The 25,165-nt window shown below is 50.9% G+C and overlaps 1 protein-coding gene across 1 annotated transcript in view; it reads right to left on the bottom strand.

Annotated features, from left to right (window-relative positions):
* The window catches only part of EXOC6B (exocyst complex component 6B), a 150,346-nt gene that overhangs the window by 27,224 nt on the left and 97,957 nt on the right, over positions 1-25,165 (bottom strand). Inside the window, exons 19-20 of the mRNA XM_081332759.1 lie at positions 17,376-17,517; positions 11,836-11,909 (exon numbers count right to left, since the gene is read on the bottom strand). Coding sequence (XP_081188885.1) covers positions 11,836-11,909; positions 17,376-17,517 — 216 coding nt within the window. The remainder of the gene's footprint in view (positions 1-11,835; positions 11,910-17,375; positions 17,518-25,165) is intronic.

Raw genomic sequence — 25,165 nt, 5'->3', positions numbered from 1 at the left:
AGTCCTCCTCCTCCTAAATCCCTTCTAGCACCGAGAATGTTACTCAGTTTGGGTCACGGGACGTCTGCAAGAAAACCACCCAGCTCAGAGAGCACCAACCCTAGGCTACAAATACTCTCCTTGCCCGTGGCCCTGACCCCAGCTGTTTCCAGTCAGAAGAACCGGGACACAGATCTTTTCCCACGTGTCCATTGTAATAACTTCTTGGATGTTCTGGGCCCATTTTATCATACAATCTTTAACCAATTCTGTTTCTGAATCAATTTCTATCAATGCAAGATAAGTGTATGGTGTTTAAAATCGTATAATCTCTTGCGAGATGAGAAGATTGTTCAAACCTGGTTTCAATATACTCAGTTACAGGCCAGGTGGAAAGAAGATCAGAAAACTGGTTTTGCAATGACTGATGAAAATTTGATAAAGCAAATTAGAAATCAGGGTCCAGCAGAAGAAGAATGGACATTAAAGGTTTCTGACCTGGCAGAAATGGCAAAGATTTCGGCTTATTTGAAAGATCATTCGCAAGAACGTTATATTATGGAGTGGAAAAAATGGATTGAATATATCCAGAAGAAATACGGGACTAAAAAGTTTCATTTAGCATTTGAATAAGTCTTCCTTTCTATTTTCTTTTTTTTTCTATATGAAATATTAGTATTGTTTGTAGTTATCTTATATGAGCCAGAGAGTGATAGATTTAAGAATTTATTGTTGGTAGCATATGGATGTTTATGATTGTTCTTTGTTTTTATACCCTGTACTTAGCTCTGGGAAGTGGGGGGGAGGGGGGAAAGGGGGGGAGGGGTAGGGAGGGATAGGTAGGGGAGGGGGAGGGGGGGATTGTTAAAGATAAAATGTATTTTAAAACTTTTCAATTAAAAAAAAAAAAAGAAGAACCGGGACACACACACACCCCGAAGCACACCGGCCGGCCTTCCCTGAGCTGTGCAGAGGCACAGGGGCCTTGATCCGGTATTCGTTCCTTGGAGGAGACCTGACTTGTCGGGGAAGCCCCCAGAGTCGCCTGAACCATCTTCCACTTTCCAACAGAAGCCAACCATTCACGAGGACATCATGGACACGGGAATCTGACCTGCCTCTCCTATGCTGGCATGCGCGTACTTATTATGCCCCAAAAATGAATAAAAATGCAGGAAACCCCAGGGCAGTGGGGCAATTAAGAAAGAGGGCCAGAAAGTTGCCCCCAGGCCTTGTTTCCACACTTCCCTTCGCCCTTCGCTCGCTCCCTCCTCCTCCTCTCGTTTACCCAGTTGGATTTTAATCGCATTCACCACGGACATTTTAAAGGGTTGCAGGACTTCACTCTGCAGAGAGCCAGGGGTCCAGGGAACCCCACTGTCCTTGCAGACAACCCCTCCTCGCTAGGGATGGGCCTCGCCAGAGGCTGTCAGGATGGGGTCAGATGAGCCGGGCTTGCGAGAAATGCCCCCACAACACAAAAACTCTTTCCTGAGCCAGAACCCAAAGCAAAGACCAACGCTTTTCTGCTGCAAGGAGAAAGGGACAAATCGGTGGCAGGACGGCAAGAAGGCGGGAAGTCTAACTCTGTCTCCGAAGCCCCGGAGCGCGTCCATGGCCCGCTGGGGGAAGGAGGGGGCTGCACAGGGAGTCCTCGACTTACGACCCACACCCCAAAATTTCTGCCGTGAGGCGAAAAGTTGTCAAGTGACTTTTGCCCCATTTTACGACCTTCCTTGCCACAGTTGTTAAATGAATCACTGCAGTTGTTAAGTTAGCAACGTGGTTGTTAAGTGAATCTGGCTTTCCCATTCACTTTGCTCGTCGGAAGGTTGCAAAAGCTGATGACCCCGGGACGGGACGCCGCGACCATTCTAGATATGAGTCAGTTGCCAAGTGTCTGAATTTTGGTCACCTGACCCTAGGGATGCTGCAATGCTCATAAGTGTGAGAACCGGTTATAAGTCACTTTTTCCATTGCCACTGTAATGAAACGGTCACTAAACGAACTGTTGTAAGCCGAGGACTACCTGTATAAATTCTAATTTCTAGGGACAAATGAACAACGTCCCAGAAGACTGGAACTGGACTGGGAGAGGGATCTGGAAGACTCAGGAGGCCCCAAAGCAGGGGAAAAAGCAGAAGACGACCCGTGGAAGCGCAGGCTTGCCAGCCGGACCTCAAAGGGATTATTAACCACAGACTCGTAAGCGGTGATGGAAGAGACACGCCACAATTAGCAGGAGCCAAGCTGGGCTGGTCTCAAACAAGTCTGGCCTTATCTTCTTTCCTGACAGACACACTAAGTCAAATGTCCTCTGTGGGAGTGCCACGGACATGGCGTACCTTGACCTCAGCAAAGTACGATATCCCCATGAACAAAATATGAAAGGCGGACCCACCCTTGACCCCACCCAGAAAGGACTCCTGATGGGGGCTCCCTATCAGCTTGGAGAGAGGCCAGTCAAGCAGCATGCCACACTTTGGTGTTGTTATAAAGGAGCCAAAGGAAAGGGGTGCAGAGGGCAGGGATCAAATCTGCAGGTTAGGAGAAGCGGAGAGTCACAAGTGCTTCGGAAAAGAGGCACCGAGATATTTAACACCCAGAACAGGGAGTCAGAACATGCAGTTATAGCCGATTGGTCAGACAGAGCTGGGTCCTGCGTGAGGCAACCTGCACTCTGATTGGTTGCTGTGGGTATAAGGGGGAGTTTCCCAGTTTTCCCGCCTTTTTTCCTTCTGTGTGTGCTCGGAGATTTACCTCAGGATGTTCCTGCTGTGTTGATTTACCTGGCAACACTGTCTGCCCGACTGCCTTGTTTGCTCTAAATATATTTATTTATGTAAAACGACAAGTTTGCCTCAGTGCCCTTGACCCCATTTGGACCCCGGCCGCACAATTCCCTGACAGGATCTTCTAAAAAGATCAAGATGGATTTGAAGACTGCAATGAAACAAACAGGATGGAATTTAACTGGGAGAAATGCAGAAAGCGGCCTTAGAGTAGACCTCTCTGAGGACGTATATAAGAAAATTTAAATCAGAATGCATTACTGGCCGTCCTCAACTTAGAACATTTTGTTTCATGACTGTTCAAAGTTACAACAGCACTGAAAAAGTGGCTTATGACCATTTTTCACACTTATGACCATTGCAGCATCCCCAGGGTCACATGATCAAAATTCAGATGCTTAGCAACTGGTCCATACTTACAACAGTCGCAGTGTCCTGGGGTCACGTGATCCTCTTTTATGACAACCTTGTCATAAAACCTTGTTAACAACCTTGTCGCTCACTTAACAACTGCAGTGATTCACTTAACACTTGTGGCAAGAAAGGTCATGAAATGGGACAAACTCACTTAACAAATGACTCACTTAGCATTGTGTGTGTGTGTGTGTGTGTGTGTGTGTGTGTGTGTGTGTGTGTCTTCTTAGGCCTTCTCTGTGGGGGCTATGAGTTTCTGGACCAAAGGCTGACTGCTCTTCCCCCTTCTCCCAGGGCAGTGTCCTTGGTCCTTCCAGAGTCTGGCCCACACCTGTGGGCCTCGGGTCCCACCCATCCATACTGCTGGACAATACACACACACACACACACACACGTGTGTGTGTGCCAGGGTGGCTGCTGTTCACCCAGTTCAGCCCCACCAGTAAAGCACGGCAGCCCTGAGGACTTCCAGCCTCTCAGCTCCAGAGCAGCCTGGCAGCACCAACAAGTGAGTCCTTCCCAGACAGGTGCTGATCTGCTCCCCATTTCCTTCCTAGGCTTTCCAGGAGATCAGCCCAGGCAGTGTGTGTGTGTGTGTGTGTGTGTGTGTGTGTGTGTGTGTGTGTGAAGGAGGGCAAAGGAAATCCCTTTGCATTAGTCTGATCAACACAAGGGAACCGGTCCAATTTGGCAGCTTGGCACGTGTGTGCCTGTGTGTCTGTTGGCGCTCATCCTAACCCTCCGAGGTACGTTCAGGTAGAAATCCTTGTTCCAGGAAGGGATCTCTTCTGCCCGAACTTGTTTCCCGGGAGGGGAGGGGAGCTGGGCAGCCTTCCTCCTGTGCCCCCAAGTGGTGTTAAGTCCAGGACTCTCGGTGCAGAGTTAGCACAAGCCAAGAGAGTCCACTTTCCCCCCCCCCCACCCTTCCGTCTCCCAGCTGCAAATGCTGGGCCCGGCCCTTCTCCTGGCATCTCGGCATCTCCTACCAGCCTAGAGTTACTACCCAAAGGAATCCCTGCTGCTCGGGAATCTCCACGTGGCTTCCTCCCTCCCCTCGTCTCCTGGCTGGCCTCTGACTGCCGGGCGGGGCGCCCTCCCCCTCCCCTCTGACTGCCGGGCGGGGCGCCCTCCCCCTCCGCAGCTTTCCAGCCCCCTCAGCCAGGAAAGACAAGGCAGCCCCCTCTCCGTCCCCTTTGGCTCTGCCAGGACCAGGCTTGGCTCCCCCCCCCCAGGTCCGTTCGGACAGCCTCACCTTCCCTTCCTGGGTTATGGCCTCAGGCCAACTGGCAGCCCCCCCCCCGCCCCGTGAGTCCCAGGCTGGGACCCACCAATGGGCCGGAGCTGGGAGTTGAGTGAAAAAGGTTGGACGCCCTTGATCTAAGAGGCTTCTCCTTCCAAGAGGGAGGCTTTACTTCATTCTCTGCATTTATTTTCTTGCCCGAGGAGCTCTCCCTTGTGTCTTGCATTAAACCCAACCAAAGAGACAAAAGCATTTTACATTTTTCTTAACAAGTCCCCTTGCATTTATTATCCAATTACTCCCCCTTTGTCTCTTGTTCCCTCCCTGGGGCAAAAGGCAGCTTTTAAATCAGCAGCAGGTCGGAGGAATGTAAGAGGGTCCCAGAGGGGCTGAACGCAGAAGCCCCGGTCTCTGAGGGGAGGGGAGGCTTTGGGGCCACATACGAAGACAGAGAGACAGACCGCCGAGGCCTCTCTGGGCAGCCAAGACCGGTCCTGGCAAAGCCAAAGGGGATGGACGTAGGACTGGGTCAGCACAGACCTTTTTCCAGGGAGATACTCCATCATCCAGGTCACGGACAATGTCCCAAAGGTGCTTTTTCCAAAAGGCAACCGGAAAAAGATTCCTCAGTACTAAAGAGGCAGCTAAACCACTGAATAATGAAGAACTGAAGAAGCTTCTTGGATGAGAAGTGAAACATTTTCAAAGGGAAAAAAAACCTTTTGGAAAATTACCCCTCTTTTCTCCTGGCCGAGGGTGCTGGGAACCTCAGGAGGGGGTGACGCCCCACCCTGCAAACCTGGGGGAGTCCCGGGCCGCAGGAGGCCGCCCGGGGTCCATGGCGGAAGCAGCCATCAGCAGGAATATTATTTATTGTATTGATTTATCCAATTTCTACCCCCCTCCATCTCACCAAAGTGACTCTGGGCGATTTACAACACTAGTGGCAGGAAAAGCCCTGGGGGTCGTGGTCGCCAGCTCTGGGGGGGTGAGGTAGGGGGGAGAGTGACCTCCTGGCCTGGAGGCAAATTCAGGCTTCAGACGAGCCTCACGTCAGGTAAAAGAAGGGACAAGTCTAGAGGCCATTTTTTTACCTGCTGCTGTTTAAATATTTTATTATTGAGGGTTGGGTGGTTTTGAGCTGTAGCGTGAAGGGCGGATCTCTGGCCCTGCAGGGCTGGGAAGGCCTTTTACCTAGAGGCAGTCCTTGGCCTACGACGGGAGCACAAAATTTCCACTGCTAAGCAAGACAGCTGTTAAGTGAGTTTTGCCCCAGTTTACGACCTTTCTTGCTACAACCGTTAAGGGGATCGCTTGATAAGTTGATCAGTTGATAAGTTAGAAACGGTGTTCTTAAGTGATCCTGGCTTCCCCGTTGACTTCGCTTGTCAGAAGGTCGCAAAAGGGGGATCATGTGACCCCGAGAACGCCGCGACCGTCATAAACATGAGTCAGGGACACGGCGACCGGCATAAATCCATGCCGGCTGCCAAGCAGCCGAACTTTGGTCACCTGACCATGGGGACGCCGCAACAGTCGCTAAGGGGGAAAAACAGCCCTCAGTCCCTTTATTCAGTGCTGTTGCGCTGCAGTCACTAAACAAACTGTTGTAAGCAGAGGACTGCCCGTATATATTTTCTAATGCCGGGACCGAAAATGTGCCACGGGAAGATGCAAAACATGGGGCTGAGGAAGCAGAGCCTCTTCCTCAAAAGGGAGCCACGGCCGCCGCTGCCGGTCCTGCGGTCGCAGCCACCACCACCCCCGGTTGCCACCCTGGGCTTCCCGGGGTCAGCAGAGAGACCCCTGCCTCCTCGGTGGGGGCCACCGGACCCTTGGGAAGAGTCCAACCTCTCCCTGGTCAGCAGACCCGACTGTGCCGCGCATGCAGTTCTGGGAAAGGACCAGACTGGCTGTTTTAATTCAAAATGTGCGCCTGGAATTAGGACGGGGGGGGGTAACTTTTCAGGCCCACAACTGGAGACCCTCTGGCTGCCAGGCCAAGTTGGACAGACGGACAGAAAGGGAGTCCTGGGTACACCCCCCCACACACACACCCTGTTCTCGTTCCCACAGCACCCCCTGCTGGGGGAAGACCGGGGAAAAAGGGCCACCTGGGCAAAACATCTGGCGGAAAAGCACATTCCGTCCCCGGCCGCCAAGCCGTGTCCCTACAAATAGAAGTTCAGAACGGCGTCAAGCTGCAGCTCTGAAACTGTAAAACAGACTCACTTCTCGAGACGACTGGGGGGGGGGACTGGCTTCTCCAGGGTATGGAAATGAGGCCTAATCAATCATAACCTTGGCTGGCTCTAGTGCCACTAAAATAGTTTTACAGCCACGATCTCTGCAGATCCCTTTCCAAAACAGTGACTTGAAATGCATTTGAAGACGAGCCTTTTCCTCCTGCCCCCAACTGCCTCCCCATCCCCACCCCCGAATTTGGCCCATCTCTCCTCTCTCCTAAAGATGCTGATGGAGGGACCTCCAGACCTTTGGAGGGCGCCAAACGGGTGAAACTACGTAGCTGGCAGCGAGGGGCGCCTGGCAGTTGGGACTCATTTCTTCGGGTGCATCGGTTGCCCAGAACGAAGGTAACGCTGATCACAGAAGGCCTTGGCTGATGATCTGGAGAGAGGTTGCCAGACTCAAATCACCGGCATCTCCACAATGACCCCGCCTCAAATGGAGACAGACCCGAGAACAGAAAATTCTAGATTGCCACAACAGCTCTCAAGGCTACCGTCCAACTGTCTTCCCCTGTTGGTTTCTGGAAAATGGCCCCAGTAATGCAGAGCAGAAAAGGTCCTGCCTCTGGCATTGCAGAGGAAGAGAAGGAGGACCAAGGGGGACATCAGAGCAGACTTCCAATATTTGAGGGGCTGCCCCAAAGAAGAAGAGGGGGCTCCACCTCTTCTCCAAAGCCCCTGAAGGCAGGACAAGAAGCAAGGGATGGAGGCTAATCAAGGAGAGAAGCAACCTGGAACTCCAGGACAGCGAGAACAATGAACCAGTGGAACGGCTTGCCACCAGACGTTGTGGGCGCTCCATCACTGGAGGTTCTCTCTCAACGGTTTACAGACTCAGCCTCTTTTCCCCAACCATCTGGATCCTCATTTTACTGACCTCAGACGGATGGAAGGCTGAGTCAACCTTGACCCGGTCAGGATCGAACTGCTGGCAGTGGGGAGAGTCAGCCTGCAATCCTGCATTCTAACGATTGTGCCACCAGGGCTCATGCTTGGTATACGTTCCGTTTAATTAAAAATTAAATAAACAATGTATAAAAATCGCAATTAAAAAATAATTAATTATTTAAAATAAAAACAAAGTCAAAGGGCAGACTCGAGGGAGCACGAGGTCTTTTTCTGTGGTCAGTTTTCCACCTTCCTATGACAAAGTTTGAGTCGTTCCACCGCCGTGATTTTCACTGCGAATTCTGGGGGGAAACCCACCCCACCCCTCCCCAGTTTTCCCGTCCCTCGGCACAGCCATGCTTTTACCGAAGGGGGAGAAAAAAGCTTTCCAGGAATCTGGTTAACTGACTAGACTTGACAGTTAATGGATGGCAACAAAACGGCTGCCTCTTCAAAAGCGGAATTAAGGCCGGCTTAATTCCACAGAAGCCAGGAAAAGTCACCGCCGAGAAGGTAAATCCACCTGCCAGGCGGGGAGGCTTCTGCTGGGGCCATGGATCTCGGCTGCCTGCCTTCCCTCCAGCAGCTGCAGCACCTGCCCTTCTGCTCTGGGGGGCTGGTCAGGAGGAGGGGAAGGTGGGGAGGCGTAGAAATTTGTGAAATGATAATATAGGCAGTCCTCGACTTACAACTGCAATTCAGCCCAAAATTCGATTGCAAAATGAGACAGTGGCCAAGTGAGTTTTGCTCCATTTTACCATCTTTTTTGCTAACGGAAACACTGCAGTTGTTAAGTAATAACACAGTTGTAAAATGAATCACTAAAGTTGTTGAGTTAGTCACGCAATCGTTAAGTGAACCCAGCTTCCCCATTGACTTTGCTTCTCAGAAGGTCGCAATAGGGGATCACATGATATCTTTCTCTCTCTCTCTCTCTCTCTCTCTCTCTCTCTCTCTCTCTCTCTCTCTCTCTCTCTCTCCTGCGCCTGGATGAACTTGAAGTAATGCAAACCATCAAGGAAGGAAGCAAAAAAGAGGCTTTCGTCCAATAAATCAGGGGTCCCCAACCTCTGGGCCGTGGACCGGTACCGGGCCGTGGCTTGCCAGCAACCGGTCCGTACAAACAAGCAAAGCCCCATCCACGGTATGCAGGCAGCACACAAAACCATGCACCCTGCGGTCCACAGAAAAACCTCTTTCCACAGAACCGGTCCCTGGCGCCGAAAAGGTTGGAGACCTTTGCTCTAGAGGGGATTTCAGCTCCCTTCCCAGCAGGGAGGGCAACCCTGCTCAGGCCGAGAGAAAGAAGCCAGATTTCCCTTGGCGGAGCCTGAACCGAACGCTCTGGCAGGAGAAGTCAGCGTTGTGGAAATAATCAGAAACTGCGACCGCAGTGCTGCAATATTTCGCCTATGTGCAAACTGGAAACTGTTACCCGGGTCCAACACAGCCCCATTTTGCAGCCGGGGGGGGGGGGGGAACATGCTAAAAGAAAAATTGAGGAGACAGGTGAAAAAAAAGACAGAAAATAAAACTACCAATTCATATTTTTCCTGTGGTTTCTCCTAGCTAAAGGAATGATGTAATTTAACCTTTTAACTATTTTCCTGCTTGTTTTATAACTTGCGTGTGTTGCCCAGGGTCACCTTACAGGGAGATGGGCAGCATAAAAAAATCAGTCAATCGGTAATTGTAGAGGTCTTCCACGGGTGGATACGGAAGACAATTTCCTGAGGTTTCCTGAGGAAACTTTCTGTAATTCCAGATGTTTTTGCCAAAGGTCTGATCTTTGCCTTGCAATGGGGAGTAGAAGACAACCTGTCCAACAGAGGTGATCACACCTGAAAGTCTTTTGACACACCCGGCTGGGTCGCTATCCTGATATTCTGGAGAACTGAGATCTGTGGGCAGCCTTCAAAGGATAAAGACCCCTTGGGGGGGCAGTAATAGCAGGCCTCAGTTACCCAAAAGGACACATGGAAGTAATTTCACTTGCTCTCCATTGTTCGAGAGCGCAGAACTTAAATTTCAAGATTTAAGCATCTATCAGGGATGCTTTGATTTAAAATCCTGGGCTGACCAGGGTGCCCAGGATTCTACTAACTGGTACCAAGTTAAATCTATTTATTTGTATCCTGCCTTTTATATTTTTACAAACAAATCAAGGTGGCAAACATATCCAACACGCCTCCCTCCTCCTATATTTCCCATAACAACAACCCTGTGAGGTGGGTTGGGCTGACAAAGAGCGGTTGCCCCAAAGTCACCCAGCTGGCTTTCACGCCTAAGGCGGGAGTTGAACTCGCCGTCTCCAGCTTTTCAGCCTCGTACCTTAGCCAGTAGACCAGGCGTGTTCAACCTTGGCAACTTGAAGACTTGTGGACTTCAACTCCCAGAATTCCCCAGCCACCTATAGAAATTGTGGGAGTTGAAGCCCACAAGTCTTCACGTTGCCAAGGTTGGGCACCCTGGCGTTAGAGCAACTCAAGGATTACACCTTTGATTCCCTCTAAAGTAGGAATGCTTTTACCTCACTAATTCAACTTAACAGTCAACAGTCAAGTAGCCAAATACAACATCTGGTACCTTTTTTAGCAGACATTCAGCATGTATTCTGAAATTCTACCCATTTTCAGCTGAGGGGGTTGCTCCACGGCTTCTCAATAAGTCAGAGAAGTGGACCAGAAACGTTAGAGGGAAACTTCACGGAGACAAATGCAACGCAGACGACCGATTCAATGGAGAGGGCTGACTGACAACACCCTTGCAGGAAAGACCCTGCAACGGTGGGCATCGACCGAGCCGCTGGTCGGCATCAGCTGAAGAAGCAGCAGCTTCCAAGTCATGGGAACTAACTGTGCCCGTTGATTCTGTGTTGATGTTGGGTTTGTCAAACCGCATGAAAAAAACCGAACCCAATTCAGGACACCAAAGGTTGAGGGAGGTTAAGACTGAAGGAGGTCTAGGACAGAAACCTGTTGAGAAGAGCTGGTGGGCAGCGAGTACGTGTAGAATGGAGACGACGATGACGTTGGCCATGATCATGGGACTTGAAGGGTCCAACAAAGAAGGCCAGCTCTGACCGCTACACAGAACCCCTCGGAGCAGGCCAAGCATCTCTCGGGATACTTTCAGACACTGAGGTAGGGTCTCATCTCAGGGGTCCCATGACTCCCATTTTTGGGATTTAGTTGTCATTTGGAGCTTCTGTCCAAATTCAGAGTAGGGCTTCTTCGCTGCATGAAAAGAGCAGGGCTCTTAATCTGGCTTTTCCACGAAGCGCCACCCCTCCCTCCAGCACAGAAAGTTCGGGGATGGTGCCCCTCTGGTTTTGAAAGCCCCCCCCTTAAACTCCTTGGCCCTGAAGGGGAAGGCGTGAGACGGAGGAATGGGAAGAGAAGGGAGCCGACCCACTCCGGGAGGGTTGGGGAAGGCTTGGGCCCCCCTTCCCCACAGCTGATGGGGCACATTCAGCATGCACGCCCATGTCGGCCTTAGAAACCGGTGGCACTGCATCATCGTGGCAGCTGGGACAAAGCCGGGTGTCCTTCATTGACAAAGATGGTTTAAATGAGAAAGGGCATCAGTCATTGCATCTCGGCTTCATTCAGGCTCTCTCTCCTGCCCGATCCATCTGCGCTGCCAAGGGGTGACATAAGCCAGGCCCCTCTGCCTGGGACGCCCCACACGCAGACTGGCACAGCCTTCCCCACAAAGGGCTCCGCTGCTCCCATGGGAGTCTGCCAACCGCGGAGGCCGCCTATTCCCCACCCCAGCGGCCAAGGTGTCCCTCCCGAACACGGGTGGAGCGTTCCTTCACGAAGAGGCCCTTTCCGGAGGGTGCGTGTGCAAGGAGCGCCACCCCTGCCAGACCCACACCTTCCGCACCCGCGCAGCAGGAAGCAAAACCCTTTCCCAAGCGACTTGGGCAGACAGAAGCCGAAGGGAGGAGGCCAATGGGCATCTTCTGGCATCGAGGCAGAGCCCACCACAACTCAACGCATCCCGCCCGGGGTCGCCGGCCCTGGCGCTCACCAGGCCACCCCACTTCTGCCGGCTTCCTTCTGTCCTCGGCACAAGAAAGCCGAACCAGAATCGGTGGCCACCAACTTGGGGGCTATTGAGAGGGTGACGGCAGATAGGAAGAGGGGTGCCTGGCCTGGCGCCCCAGCCCTGCCCCACCTCCTCCTCCCCCCTTCCTCCCTGAAGACCTGATGGTCTTTAGTCACACATCTTAAAAGAAGCACAAAATGGAGCAACACAAAGGCCTACTTGTCTCAAGTCGATGAAGGCCAGCAGCAGCGTGTCCCCTTGGAACCCAGGCACCGGCCCGGATCTGGCAAACTCTGTGGGAAACAAGAGGGGATGAAAAGCACTTTTAACTCACCATGGACAGGGAGATTGGCAGACAGATGACAGCGGAGACAACGGCAGCCGGGGGGGAGGAGCGCCCCACTTCTAAGGAGTCAGGTCCCCCTCCCCGCCTGCTTTTTGTTCACCCTTCAAAATTTGTGTCATCAAAACACCATTAATTCCCCCATCCTGACAGCAAGGAAACTGTACTAATTTGACCTGAAATTTATTCCCATGAGCCTCACTGGGCTTCGCAGTATTTGTTTTGTGAACTGGACAAACAATTTGCAAAGAAGAAAAGCATTTGGGAGGAAGATGGGGAGGGGGGGGGTCTCCGATGGAAAAACTTTTCCTCCCGACACAATAAAATCTTCAGCTGTGAAATCCTTTTCAGTTCCGAAAGCTATTTATATTTGGGGGCACTCGAGGAATTTTCTAATTTCATGCCTGTCACTGTGATCCAGGCCCATTTGTCAAAAATAAATAAACCAAGCTGCTCCATTAATTATGCTGCCGCAGAGGAACGTCTCCAGCAGATATGATATCCTTGGACAAAGGAGGGAAAACGCCAAGAACTTCCCTCCTTGCGGAGAATATCAATTATTTTGAAGGGGTCCAGTTTAGCGACGCTGGAGGAGGAGGAGGAAAGATGGTCTCCGGGGAGAAGCAGCCTCGCCTCTCGCAGGCGTCCGGCTAAACCAGTTTGACTGGGGCACAGCCGTGCAAAGCAGCCTTCCCTGTCCTATGCCGACTAGGAACTACACAAGTTGTGGTCCAACCAAGCAGCAGAGAGGAGATGGAGGTGGGATCCATGGTCTTCCTGAACTGCAGGTTGAAGAGAAACACCACCATCGTCCTCCATCTTGGTTCAGCCAGTTGGCTAAGCCAGAAGCCCTTTCTCCCAGAGCTGCCACCCCCACCCCAAACAGGCCATCCGGGGAGGCTCTCGTTTCACTGTCCAAATGATTCTCCAGCATCATCAAGCCAAGAGGCTGAAGAAATACCCAAAAGTTGGCTCAGGAGCTGCCTCGCCTTAAGAGAGCCTGGTGGGCATCCTAGAGGCCAGGCAGTCAAGGCAACTTTGTAAAAAGGGCCAACAGGACACACAAGAGCAGAAAAATTCAGCTTCTTGCAGCCCCCTCAAGGTCTAACGATGATGGTCCCTTCGTGACAGAAGAGATGTTTGAGAAGCCCACCTTGAATTGTTTAGCCACTCACTGAAAACCAGCTATGAGTTTTCCATCATTGACATTGAAACTCCAGTCAACCTTTAACAGGGGACTAATATTCGTTATTTGGCTGTGTAACTCTCTTCCTCCTAAAGGAGTTTCAAGGGACGCTGGAGGCCCCGAGTTCCAGGCCCACCTTAGGGGCAAGGGCAGCTGGTTACCTTGGCCCAGGCACCTTCTCTCAGCCCTGGGAAGCAACCCCAGGGCAGACCCAGCACTTGACCCCCAACTGCTGTGGTCACCCGGGAAATGTCTGTTGGCCACCGACAGAATTTTTCTTTTGGCTTTAATGCCCACGGAGAAAACCTACCTAGTCGCCAGGAGTATCTACAGAACAACAGTTGGAGGTCTTCTGCTCCAACCGCTGCTCAAGGATCTCATTCAGACAAATGGCTGTCCAATCTCTTCTTAAAAAACCTCCAGTGATGGAGCAGCCACAACTGCTGAAGGCAAATCGTTCCGCTGTGGGGAAATCCCTCCTTAATTCTAAGCTGGATCTCTCTCTAAAAATCCTAAGAATCCTTAAAACTCCTTAGAAGGTCTGTCACCAGCCATCCTTTCCTCCACAGCCAGATGTGCTGAGCACCGATCCTAAATCATCCCTTGGCTGAACTCCCCTGGACGACTCTTTGGGTGGTGCCCTTGTGACTTTCTCGGCAGCTTAATTGGGGGGCTCTTCTTCGGGGACCGCCACTGCACTCCCAGGACTGTAACTGGGGGAAAGTTTCTTGGCAGGCAAATTAACATCACCATCCATCCATCCATCCATCCATCCATCCATCCATCCCCAGATCGTCCTTAACAGTCTAATGACTGAATAATGAAGACGCTGCCCAAACGTCCCAAGGGTGCTTTTTCAAAAGGCAATGGGACTTCCTTGGATTTTTTTTTCTCAAAAACATTTCGCTTCTCATCCAAGAAACTTCTTGGGTCCTTCTTCGGTGAAGAAGCTTCTTGGATGAGAAATGAAACGTTTTCACGGGGGGAAAAACAGGAAAGGCCCGCTGCCTTTTGGAAAAAGCACCTTTGGGACACTCAGGAGCCCGGAAGGCTGAGTATCTCCACAGAGGTGTTGTCCAAACCCTGAAGGTGGAGGATTACTCAGAGCAAGGAGGCTGCTCCGTGGTACTTAGCCTCATAACTGGAATAGTTCCAGCTAAGCCCAAAGTCCACCAAGTCTGATGACCTTCCAGGCCAGAGTTTGGAATGGTGATCAGAAACCAGCTCTCCCCCCCCCCACATTTCCAGGGTTGCCTATCCTCCTCTTCCTCCTCCTCCTCCTCCTCCTCCTTCTCTTTTGTCATATGCCTGTTCTTATTATACTGTATTGTTTTTTTTTCCGTTTAGTGTATTGCAAGCCTCCCAGCCTCCCATGGCACCAAATGGAACAGGATAAATAAAAATATGATCCCATCTCCTCCTCCTCCTCCTTGAAAAAACCATACAATTTATCTTAAGCAGGTCCATCCAGATTTATGCAATTAATTTATTTATATACTGATGTAATCTCCATGGACTCCTGGCAGTTTACATCAGTGAAAACAATAATAAACAAAATTAAAACTCTGAAAATACCAAACTTTCATCAGACAAGGAACAGATGGAACCACTCAGCACTCCCCCCCCAAATGCCTTCGGGCACGACCCCGTTTTTACTAGGGTCCAAAGGGCCTTCAGGTGGGCACCAGCCCCAGAGGCCAGGGAAGACCGGCGCCTGCCTCTGCCGCCCTCGTCTCCTCAGCGGGGGAACCCGGGCGCCTGGATTCTACCCGGGGAAGGCCTTCCGCACGCCCTCGGGGGTCTGGCCATACAGGGCTGAGAGGGGTTGGAACTAGCGCCGTTGGCCTCCATGTATCCCCGAAGGGCAGTTTTTCTGTTATGAAGGAGCTTGATGTGGACACCTCATTAAAAAAAGTGAAATACTGGAAAGCAGATGAGCAATTGTGAAAAGGCTCCATGGTCAGCAAGGCTTCCCTTCAAGAGATCAAGCACTGAATTCCATTTCAATTCACTTTTGTGGAGATTCTGAGATTCGAGGCCTTAAGATCATTTAGACCTCCTGTTTTATGACTTTGTACTTCTGATTTTGTCCCCTCGACCCCTGAAGTGGTAAAAGAGGACGAGAAGGAGAAGGAGAAGATGCTGAGTAGCACAGATCATCATCTTTTATGGGTGTGGAAGCACCGTTTGTTGCGTTTCCTCTGCCTTGACGTGGTCTCTGGACTAATCCAGAACATTCTTCCCAGTTTGGGGCAGAATCAGTGATCCCTCTTGGAGCTGAACATGGAGGAGAAAGTCGTGCCACAGATTCCCCATCTCTGAAACACTCCAGCCGAGGTTTCATTGCTGGTCCCTACGAGGAATATCTGAGCTCTTCCTAGAGCAGCTTGTAGACAATGGCTACCTCTGCAGACCCCCCCCCCCGCCCCCTTGGCCTTTTCAGGGGGTCCAAGGCTTCCGTTTCCCCTCGAGAATAGGCAAGTCAGGCTGATGATTCCTGCCTTGAGTGTCTCCGGGGCAGCAGCCTGTCAACCGGGAAGGCAGATTCACTTAACAACCGTGTTGCTAACTGAGCAACTGCAGTGATTCGCTCAACCAACATGGCAAGAAAGGTCATAAAATGGGGCGAAACTCACTGTGCAAATTTTTCACTTAGCAACATAAGTTTTGGGCTCAGCTGTGGCCGTAAGTCGAGAACCATCTGTACATAAAAACATAGCTGTGAATTCTAGTGCGCTGTGATGTTAAGAAGGCAACTTTATGGCTGGTGGACTTCAATTCCCAGAATCCCTCAGCCAGCTATGGGGAAAGAGGCACGAGAAGGTCGCGGCATTTCTCCGACATTTTCCTCCTCCTACGTTTCCAACCCAGGCTAACTCAGTGAACTAATTTGGGGGTCCCAAAGGTGCTTTTTCAAAAGCCCACTGAACTTTTCTTTGCTTTTTTCCTTGAAGAGGTTTCACTTCTCATTCAAGAAGCTTCTTCGGTTCTTCGGTTCAGTTCAGTCCCGTTCTTCAGAACTGAAGAAGCTTCTTGGATGAGAAGTGAAACCTCTTCAAGGGGGAAAAAAAAGTCCAGTCCAGTTGCCTTTTGGAAAAAGCAGCTCTGGGACAACCAGGACCTGGATGGCTCAGAATCTCCATAGACACAAATGCAGGGGTCTTTTGACATAATGTCCCCCCAGGCCAATCTGGTGAAGAGTTGGGAGGTGGGAATGGTAATTTTTTTTTGGGGGGGGTCTCCCTAGGCATCACAGTGGTGACTTTCTAGGGAATTATTCCACTGAGCTGAAAAGGCAGGAGGGCCAGTCCACAAAGTTCTGCCTGGTGCCAGCCTGTCCCAACTCTCTCAGTTCAACGTTTGCACCCGCATTGCTTCTGACTCCCCAACCAGCTTCCTTCTAGAAGATTCTGTTGCCCATCTTTATGCCAGTCACAGCCCAGGAGGAATCACAGCTCCCCTTCCGAAGGACAGATTGACGGAGGAGCTGAACGTTTGGGAAGAAATGAAGAAATAAGACCAGGCACGTTGCCTAATCCCAAGGCTTTCACCAAAATTCATCCCTGGACTTGGAAGTTCCCCTGTTTTACATATTGGGAGTGTGTAAGAAGCCCTCTGGGAATTGTCCTTCTCCATTTCTCTACTACCGGCTAATATTGGGCTCCTCTCCAAGGCAAGCGGGTATAATTATATTATATAAAATAGACGCTGAGACTCTAGAAAGAGCGCAGAGAAGAGCGACAAAGATGATCAGGGGACTGGAAGGTAAAACATACAAGGAACGGTTGCTGGAATTGGGGATGTCTAGTTTAATGAAAAGAGGGACTAGGGGTGACGTGATAGCAGTCTTCCAGTATCTCAGGGGCTGCCCCAAAGAAGAGGGAGTCAAGCTATTCTCCAAAGCGCCCGAAGGCAGGAGAAGAAGCAACGGATGGAAACTAGTCAAGGAGAGAAGCGACCTAGAACTAAGGAGCAATTTCCTGACAGTGAGAACAATTAACCAGTGGAACCTCCGGCCTCCAGAAGTTGTAAGTGCTCCATTACTGAAAGCTTCTGAGAAGAGACTGGACAGCCTTTTGTCTCAAGTGGTATAAGGTCTCCTGCTTGAGCAGAGGTTGGACTAGAAGATCTCCAAGGTCCCTCCCTATCCTGTTATTATGGATTGAGGACCCACCACCTTCTCCTCCTTCCCGTAACTAGCTCCAGACCCCGAGCGAGCGGCAGCCTTACGTTCGCACTCCGCCACGTCCAGGCTGAACTGCTGCAGGGCGCCCAAGGACAGCTGCCGGACTTCGGCTTCCAGGAGCTGCTGCATCAGCGAGGTGGACAGGTGCTTGCAGGCGGACATGCAGGCGGTCTGCGCTACCTTGCCCTGGAAAGCAGAGAGAGAGGCCTCCAGGTGAGTCTCGGAGCAGGGGGAAGTGCTGGCAGCGCACCTGTGCCCGGCAGCCCCTTTTCCCAAGCAACTTTCCCCACAGGCCGTTCGCCCCCCCATTGGGGAGCTTAAAAAATTGGGGCATGCAAGTTTTGGTACGTCAGCGTCTCCAACCCCGTTTGGATGTTTCTGTCTCTACATTTTACGTGTTTCTGTCTCTACATTTTGCAGCCTCCCCTGCGAAGGGTCAGGACGATACGCAAGAGCAACGATGCCCCCGCGGGAAGCTGCCTGCGCCCCTCGTGTCCAGAGACCCGAAAATAGCCCAAATCATTCAAAAGCCCCGGAAGACAGAATGGACGGCCGTCGGGAAGAGCCCCACCACCACTCAGGCCAGGCTGCCGGCAAATGAATAAATAAATAAAATAAATAAAGTGACGTAGGACCGTTCTCCACACTGATGTGACCATCCCGGCATCCCCCGGTCAAGTGACCAAGAGTCAGACACTTGGCAGCCGACTCACATTTATGACGGTCGCAGCGTCCCAGGGGGGCCACGTGATCCCCTTTTGTCAGCTTCTGACAAGCGAAGTCGAGGGGGGGGGAGCCGGGTTCATTTAACGTGTGACTAACTTAACAACAGCAGTGATTCATTTAACAACTGTGGCAAGAAAGGCTGTAAAATGGGGTAAAGTTCATCGAACCACTGTCTCGCTTAGCAACAGAAATTTTAAGCTCAGTTGTGGTCATAAGTCAAGGACTGTCTTTTACTTCCATTTTCATAGTGTAAAGACTGAGGCAAGCCAGGTGGGAATCTCTCTCTCTCTCTCTCTCACACACACACACACACACACACTGAGCTAAAGTCTACAAGTCTTCAAGTTGTCAAGATTGGACACCTCTGATCTAAGTGGAATCAAATCTTCCAAGATTCAGCACGATCTTCACTCTAAAAGGTGCTCTCTTTCTTTGAAGACATTTCGCTTCTCATCCAAGAAGCTTCTTCAGTTCTGCCTGAATGGTGGAGGATGGAAGGATTTGCATTCCTTGCAGTCGTCTGGCCATTAGCACTCTCTCTGAGAGTCGCTGAAGCCCCTTGGGGGGTTTTTCTGTGCCCTCGGGGTCACCTGAATAGTGCAAACGGGGCTCAAATGGGTGTGGAACCTAGGTTAACCTCCAGGTGGCCTCGATGACTCTCAAAGAGAGTATTAATGACCAGATGACTGCAAGGAATGTAAATCCTTCCATTCTCCACCATTTAGGCAGAACTGAAGAAGCTTCTTGGATGAGAAGCAAAACTTCTTTAAGGAGAAAAACCAGGGAAGTCCAGTTGCCTTTTGGAAAAACACGTTTGGGGCAACCGTGACCCTGGAGGACGGAGAATCTTCACAGGTATTCTACCTTCAGAGTCCATTTGCAGGTATTTGGGGAGGCGAGAAACCTGCGCGGAAACCAGGCAGTGACCAATGCTGATGAGCGGCTTCTCTGGATGTGGCACTCCGCTCCTCCACGTGCCCCATCTTGCCCGGAGGGAGGAACGTGATCAGCTGAACTCTGCCTGTTGCTCACTACAGATAAATCTTTCGTGACTAATTGTGAAGCCTTGGGGGAAATTACGAGGAGGGAGAGGCAGCTGCCAAGGAAAGCCATCCAGGCCCAGAATCCAAAGAGAGAACGCAGAAAGCAAGTGCGAGAGAGATAATAAACTGGGTGAGGCTGATTACATTCCTGCAAAAAAAAAAAAAAAAAAAGGACGGGAATTCCTATTTTTCCCGTGGTTAAAAACAACAGAGTGGAGAGAGAGAGAAGAATGAGAATGAGAATGAGAGTGAGTGAGTGAGAGTAAGAAGAACAAGACAAAGAAAGGAGAAGTCTACTGAAGCCAAACCGGGAGGCCAGAGCCACGACGGAGAAGGGAGGACGGCCAGACCCCAGAGAATGACCTTGGCAGTGTCCTGCGAGAGACGGAGAGTCCACCGCTTCCATTGGAGCTCACCTTCATTTAGAAAACCTGCCTTTCAAGGCAGCAGCCATGTTGGTATTTTTGCGGTTAAAAGCCCCAAAGCCATCGTGGGTCACCTTGAAGACTCAGGACCACCAAAACACGGGGGGCCCTCAGTCCACCTCTTCAGGTCTACGGCTTGAAATCCTGAGAAGAGGTGGCTTCCGGCTTTTGCAGCCCAGGCTACACAAAGGCCAGCCGATCTATTATTCTAGGAACAAGGTCAGCTAGAAGCTTCCAAGCCAGGAGTGGCTCCCAACGGTGGAATCGTGAATCAAAAAGATGCTGAAACGGTAGACAGGGCGCAACCTGGAGCCGAGGAGAAATCTGCCGACAGGGAAAAGAATCAACCAGCCTGACGCCTTGCCTCCCAAAGCTGTAGTTGCTCCGGTGCAGAAGGTTTTGAAGAAGAGACGGGACCGCCATTTGTCTGAAATGCTTTAGGATCTCCTGCTGTCGGACTAGAGGACCTCCAGGGACCCCTTCCCACTCTCTTCTCCTGTTAGCCAGTCTGGCTTGCAGAGAGGCAGCGGCGCAAAATCCCTCAGCTTCCTTTCATACTTCCCTCCCAGTTTCCCAGGATTTCTTGGTCAACACTCAAGGTCCCAGTTCAGCGACCCCCCAAGTGTCCTTTTCTCTCCCTGATGGACTCAGCGAGAGCCCCCCCCCCCGGGAAGGAGGACTCAGGGTTTCTTTCAGAAGGTGCACTGCTAGCCGCCAGGCGGAGAAGGCCAAGGAAGGCACGAGTGGGGGGGGGGCAACAGCGACTTAGGGAAAGGGCTCAAGTTGCAGTTAGCGGTGTGTTTGGGAAGACCCTTCAACCAACAGGAGTGTCTTGACTGGAAAATACACGCAGAGCAAAAGGGGGCTCTGTCCAGAGGTCAGGCCTGCCAAACCACACCCACCCACACCCACCACCCACAGCCCGGTGCTCCTCTGGACCAGGCCATCTTCACACCCCCCACGTGAAGTTCTGCACCACAGCAGGCCCGTTTGCTCTGGGGAAAAGGTCACAAAACGTAGTTGAGACTTTCAGCTGTGGAACAAGGCACACCACTGGAATTCAAGCCTTTGAAGTCTATTTTTAATGCTAATGAAGCCTTGGGGACAACCCCCCCCCCTTAATTATCCTCCCTGCTTACAATGTTTTGGATGAACGAAAGTTTCTTCTCTTTGCCAGGTAAAATTAGTGCTTTATTCTAAATAGACATAATACCTTCTCATCTCCAAAAGCCAGGGAGGAGAACAAAGGGAGCAATTTCAAAAGGAGAAAAGAAAACCACAATTCTTTATTCTGTTCTAGTGAGAGGAATCTACAGAAGGACTGAATAATCCAGGAAAGGGCTGCACAATTCTGATCTGGCACCCTGCAACAAAAAGAGAGAGAGAGAGAATGAGAGAGAGAGAATGAGAGAGAGAGAGAGAGAGAGAGAGACAGAGAGAGAGAGAATGAGAGAGAGAGAGAATGAGAGAGAATGAGAATGAGAGAGAGAATGAGAGAGAGAGAGAATGAGAGAGAATGAGAGAAAGAGAGAGAATGAGAGAGAGCGAGAATGAGAGAATGAGAGAGAATGAGAGAATGAGACAGAGAGAGAATGAGAGAGAGAATGAGAGAATGAGAGAGAGAGAATGAGAGAGAGAGAGAATGAGAGAGAGAATGAGAGAATGAGAGAGAGAATGAGAGAGAATGAGAGAGAGAATGAGAGAGAGAGAGAGAATGAGAGAGAGAGAGAGAGAGAATGAGAGAATGAGAGAGAGAGACAGACAGAGAGAGAATGAGAATGAGAGAATGAGAGAGAGAGAATGAGAGAGAGAGAGAGAGAGAGAGAATGAGAGAGAGAGAATGAGAGAATGGGAGAGAGAGAGAAAGAGAAAGAGAAAGAGAGAGAGAGAGAGAGAGAGAGAGAGAGAGAGAGAGAGACGTTTGGACAAGCCTTGCAATCAGCGCTGGAGGAGAAATTCTTCAGGGTGCCATCACCCACCAGAAAAGGTCCACCAAATGCTGGTCCTTCATTCTATACACCGACCACAACATTTGTGATGTATATCATGAATTTCAAGAGATCCACTAAGAGGGGTGATGGCAGCCACTCCTGTACTCTTGTTTAGTCTAGAGACATTTTGCTTCTAGAAACGAAGTCCCATTTCTCCACAAAGACCCCAACAGCTGTTGACTCGCTCTTCGACACTCATCCGGGGACCTCAAGTGGCACCGTACTTAACAGAACCGCAGAGTAGGAAGGGACTTGGGGGTCCTCGAGTCAAACAGGAGACCCTCTACCACAGGGGTCTTCCAACTTGGCCCTTGGATGACTTGTGGACTTCAACTGCCAGAATTCCTCAGCCAGGCATGCGTACCTGGCTGAGGAACTCTGGGAGTTGAAGTCTACAAGTCATCCAAGGGCCAAGTTGGAAGACGCCTGCTCTACCATTTCGGGCAGACAACTGTCCAGTCTTCTCTTAAAAACTTGAGGGCAGCTGCCGGTCACGTGAACACCTCTCCAAACTCTGAATGCTCCATTCTGCTCCTGAGACGGAGTCGGCCCGTGTCCGCTCTGCCTCGACTTCAAATTCACTTCAGTGAATCCTTCAGTGTACGGTGGTTTTATGACAAGAATGACAAATGATGGGAAATGTGAATTTTGCAGATGAATCAACTTGCATGGAAAGAGTAAACTTGGGACACAAAAGGGCACAGCCTCTCCTCCTTGGGCAACCAGTGGCAAGGACTCTGATAATTTATCACTTAATTGTGGGTGTTGTTGCAGGCCGGATGTCTGCGATGAGCAGAAAATTCAGGGCAGACAAAAGCTCTTCCTACCTACAACCTAACATGGGTGACGTGTTGCACGGTGATCGTTTTTCAGAAATGAACGAGGAGAGTTCTTTCTTTCTATAAACGGAGAAACAGAGTTGTGGCGATTTATAGGGGCTTTAATAAAATTGCACAGCGCGATGGAATCTAAAGAGACACAGGAGTTTGGTGGCCATTTTTGACTAAACTGCCGAACTATCTTTTTGTCACCCTTGAAGCCACACTGCACAGAGAAAGGAGGAATAAATCCAATTTTTGCACGGTTGTGAGCACTGCAAGGTGGCTTGGAGTGAGATTTGGGGTGAATTCGGATCTTGCTTTCCAAAGAACAAAGCATCCCCAGGGCCCTGAACCAGCCTTCCAAATCAGACTCCAATTATCTTCTAAGGAACTCCAGGGATGCAACCTTGGCAAGGAAATTTTTCATTGCCTGATTACATGTTTGCACAAGAAGATGTTCCTCTTTTTTCTACAACTGATTTTTTTTTTTAAAAAAAAGAGAAAAAAATCAGGGTACGGGCAGGATGTCTTTCCCGCTTGGCTTCTGCAGTTATATATTGTGCATTTCACTGCCTTCTGTTCCAGAAACGGCCGCTTTCCCACCTTGAAGCGAAGAGTTTTCAAAGCCGCTTGGGAGGGGGAGGCTCACCTGCAGCCCTGGATCTTCGGGGGCTGCTCTGACAAGCTGCTCACTGTCGTCCAGGCAGAAGAGGGCTGACACGCAGGACCCAACCGACCGAAGGGCTTTCGCACTCAGCCGGGACCCATCCTCAGGGGACCTCCCTCACCTCAGAATCCGTGCACGCATCCTGCTAGGGAGAACTTTCCCGAGGACGGGATCCAGCACCAGTCCAAAAGCTCGGAAGACTAAGCCTCTGGTCCAGGTGACCGACCCAGATAGGATCCCGCAACATTTCCACCGAGATCTGCCTTCTTCCGAGACCAAAGCCTCTTCCTGGCCGGTGGCCAGTAAAAGGCATTCTTTCCCTGGCCAGAAGAAGGAACACCAGATCTCGAGAAGGTCCCTCCACACCTTCTTTCTGTCCCCGAGCAGAGCTGCACAACTCTGGTTTGGCCAAGCAGCTTCCAGTCGTGGTGCCTGCTGTGAGAACGACCCTGCCCCACCTAGGATCTGACTGGCCCCGACCCTCTGGGGAGGCGCTGGAGGCCTGCGGTTCCCTCAAGGACCCACACCAGGTGGTTGGGTGAGTTCAATCAGAGCTGGAAGGGACCTTGGAGGTCTTCTAGTCCAGCCCCTGCTCAAGCAGGAGACCCTATGCCATTTCAGACAGATGGCTGTCTAGTCTTTTCTTAAAAACCTCCGGTGATGGAGCATCCACAGCTTCTGGAGGCAGGCTGTTCCACTGGTTAATTGTCCTCTGTTAGGGAGTTTCTCCTTAATTCCAGGTTGCTTCTCTCCTTGACTGGTTTCCATCCGTTGTTGCTTGTCCTGCCTTCAGGTGCTTTGGAGAATAAGTTGACCCCTTCCTTTTCTTTGAGGCAGCCCCTCAAATACTGGAATGCTGCTATCATGTCCTTCTTTTCTCTAGACTGGCCAAACCCAAATCCTGCAACCGTTCTTCATATCCTCTTCTGTTTTGAACAAGCTCCTCAGCTGGTTGAAGGTGGAGGAAGTGGAGAAGCTTGGAGCGTTGTCATCCACGTAGCCTGTTCATCCCTAACCCTGCAGGGAACTCTGCGTAGGGTGCCGCGATGCAAACACTTCATAGCTAACGATGAGTTCCTCTTCTGATGGAGAACAGGTCAGATGCGTACTGAAGAAGAAGAACATCCCACGGCTGAGGATAATGGGCCAGAGGTTTCCAATTCTGAGGGGATGAGCCTGGACTGGGCCCTCCAGAGTGGATTGCAGCGCCAGCCTCTGCCTGACCTGGGCCTCAAAGGATCTGCCATGGCCCAGGCCCGTAAGAGCCAAGACCTACGCATGCTGGGGTGGGGGGAGAGGGGGAGTAGAGCAAGGGGGGAAAAAGTGGCCAGTTTCCTGCAGTTGCTTGAAATGCAACGAGCTGGACTGGAACAGGGCAAGAGGCACATCAGCTATAAAATACAGCTCTAAAAATCCAAGAGGCCTGGAGTCCAGCAGTCATAAATCTCTGTTCTTTGGAGCTGTTATTTTGGAATTCACACTGTTTTATAGCTAGAGCTCCTGATTGATGGCTGGACTTTTGTGTTCTCTCACTCCACGGGATCCTCCGGCTTTGACCGATGTTGCTGCTGACTCTCCTGCCCTCCTTCGGCCACGGATCCCGGGGCCTCCGCCAGCCAAGGCCGCTGCTCCTTCCATTTCCTCTGGAGCTGCGTTTCTTTGGGCGCATCTGCCAAAGTGGCTATTTTCTTAGCACCAGTTTCTCTACATTTGGGCAAGTGCTGCTTTTTTCACTGTCTTTTTATCTTTTCGAGGGACTCTTATCTAAAATTAGTACACCCACCGGTATTCTAGGGCCTGGTGCACTAACTGATTTATTTCCTGTCTTGTCAAGTGAGTTATTGTTCCCCCACACACACACTGCTCTCCTAGGCTGCATTAAGAGAGGGATAAAATCAAGATCACGAGAGGTAATTAACCTACCACTTAATAATGCCTTGGAAAGGCCACGCGTGGAATACGGCAGCCAGTTTTGGTCACCACGATGTAAAGAAGATGTTGAGACTCTGGAAAGACTGCAGAGAAGAGCAACAAGGATGATCGGGGGGGGGGGAGGCTGGAGGCTAAATCGTATGAAGAACAGTGACTGGAATTGGGTAGGTCTAGTTTAATGAACAGAAGGACAAGGGGTGACAGGATAGCAGACTTCTAATATTTGAGG

Source organism: Vipera berus (assembly GCF_964194415.1).
Source record: "Vipera berus genome assembly, chromosome: 7".
In the NCBI taxonomy this organism is placed as follows: domain Eukaryota; kingdom Metazoa; phylum Chordata; class Lepidosauria; order Squamata; family Viperidae; genus Vipera; species Vipera berus.
This window is presented reverse-complemented; position numbering and strand designations above follow the sequence as displayed.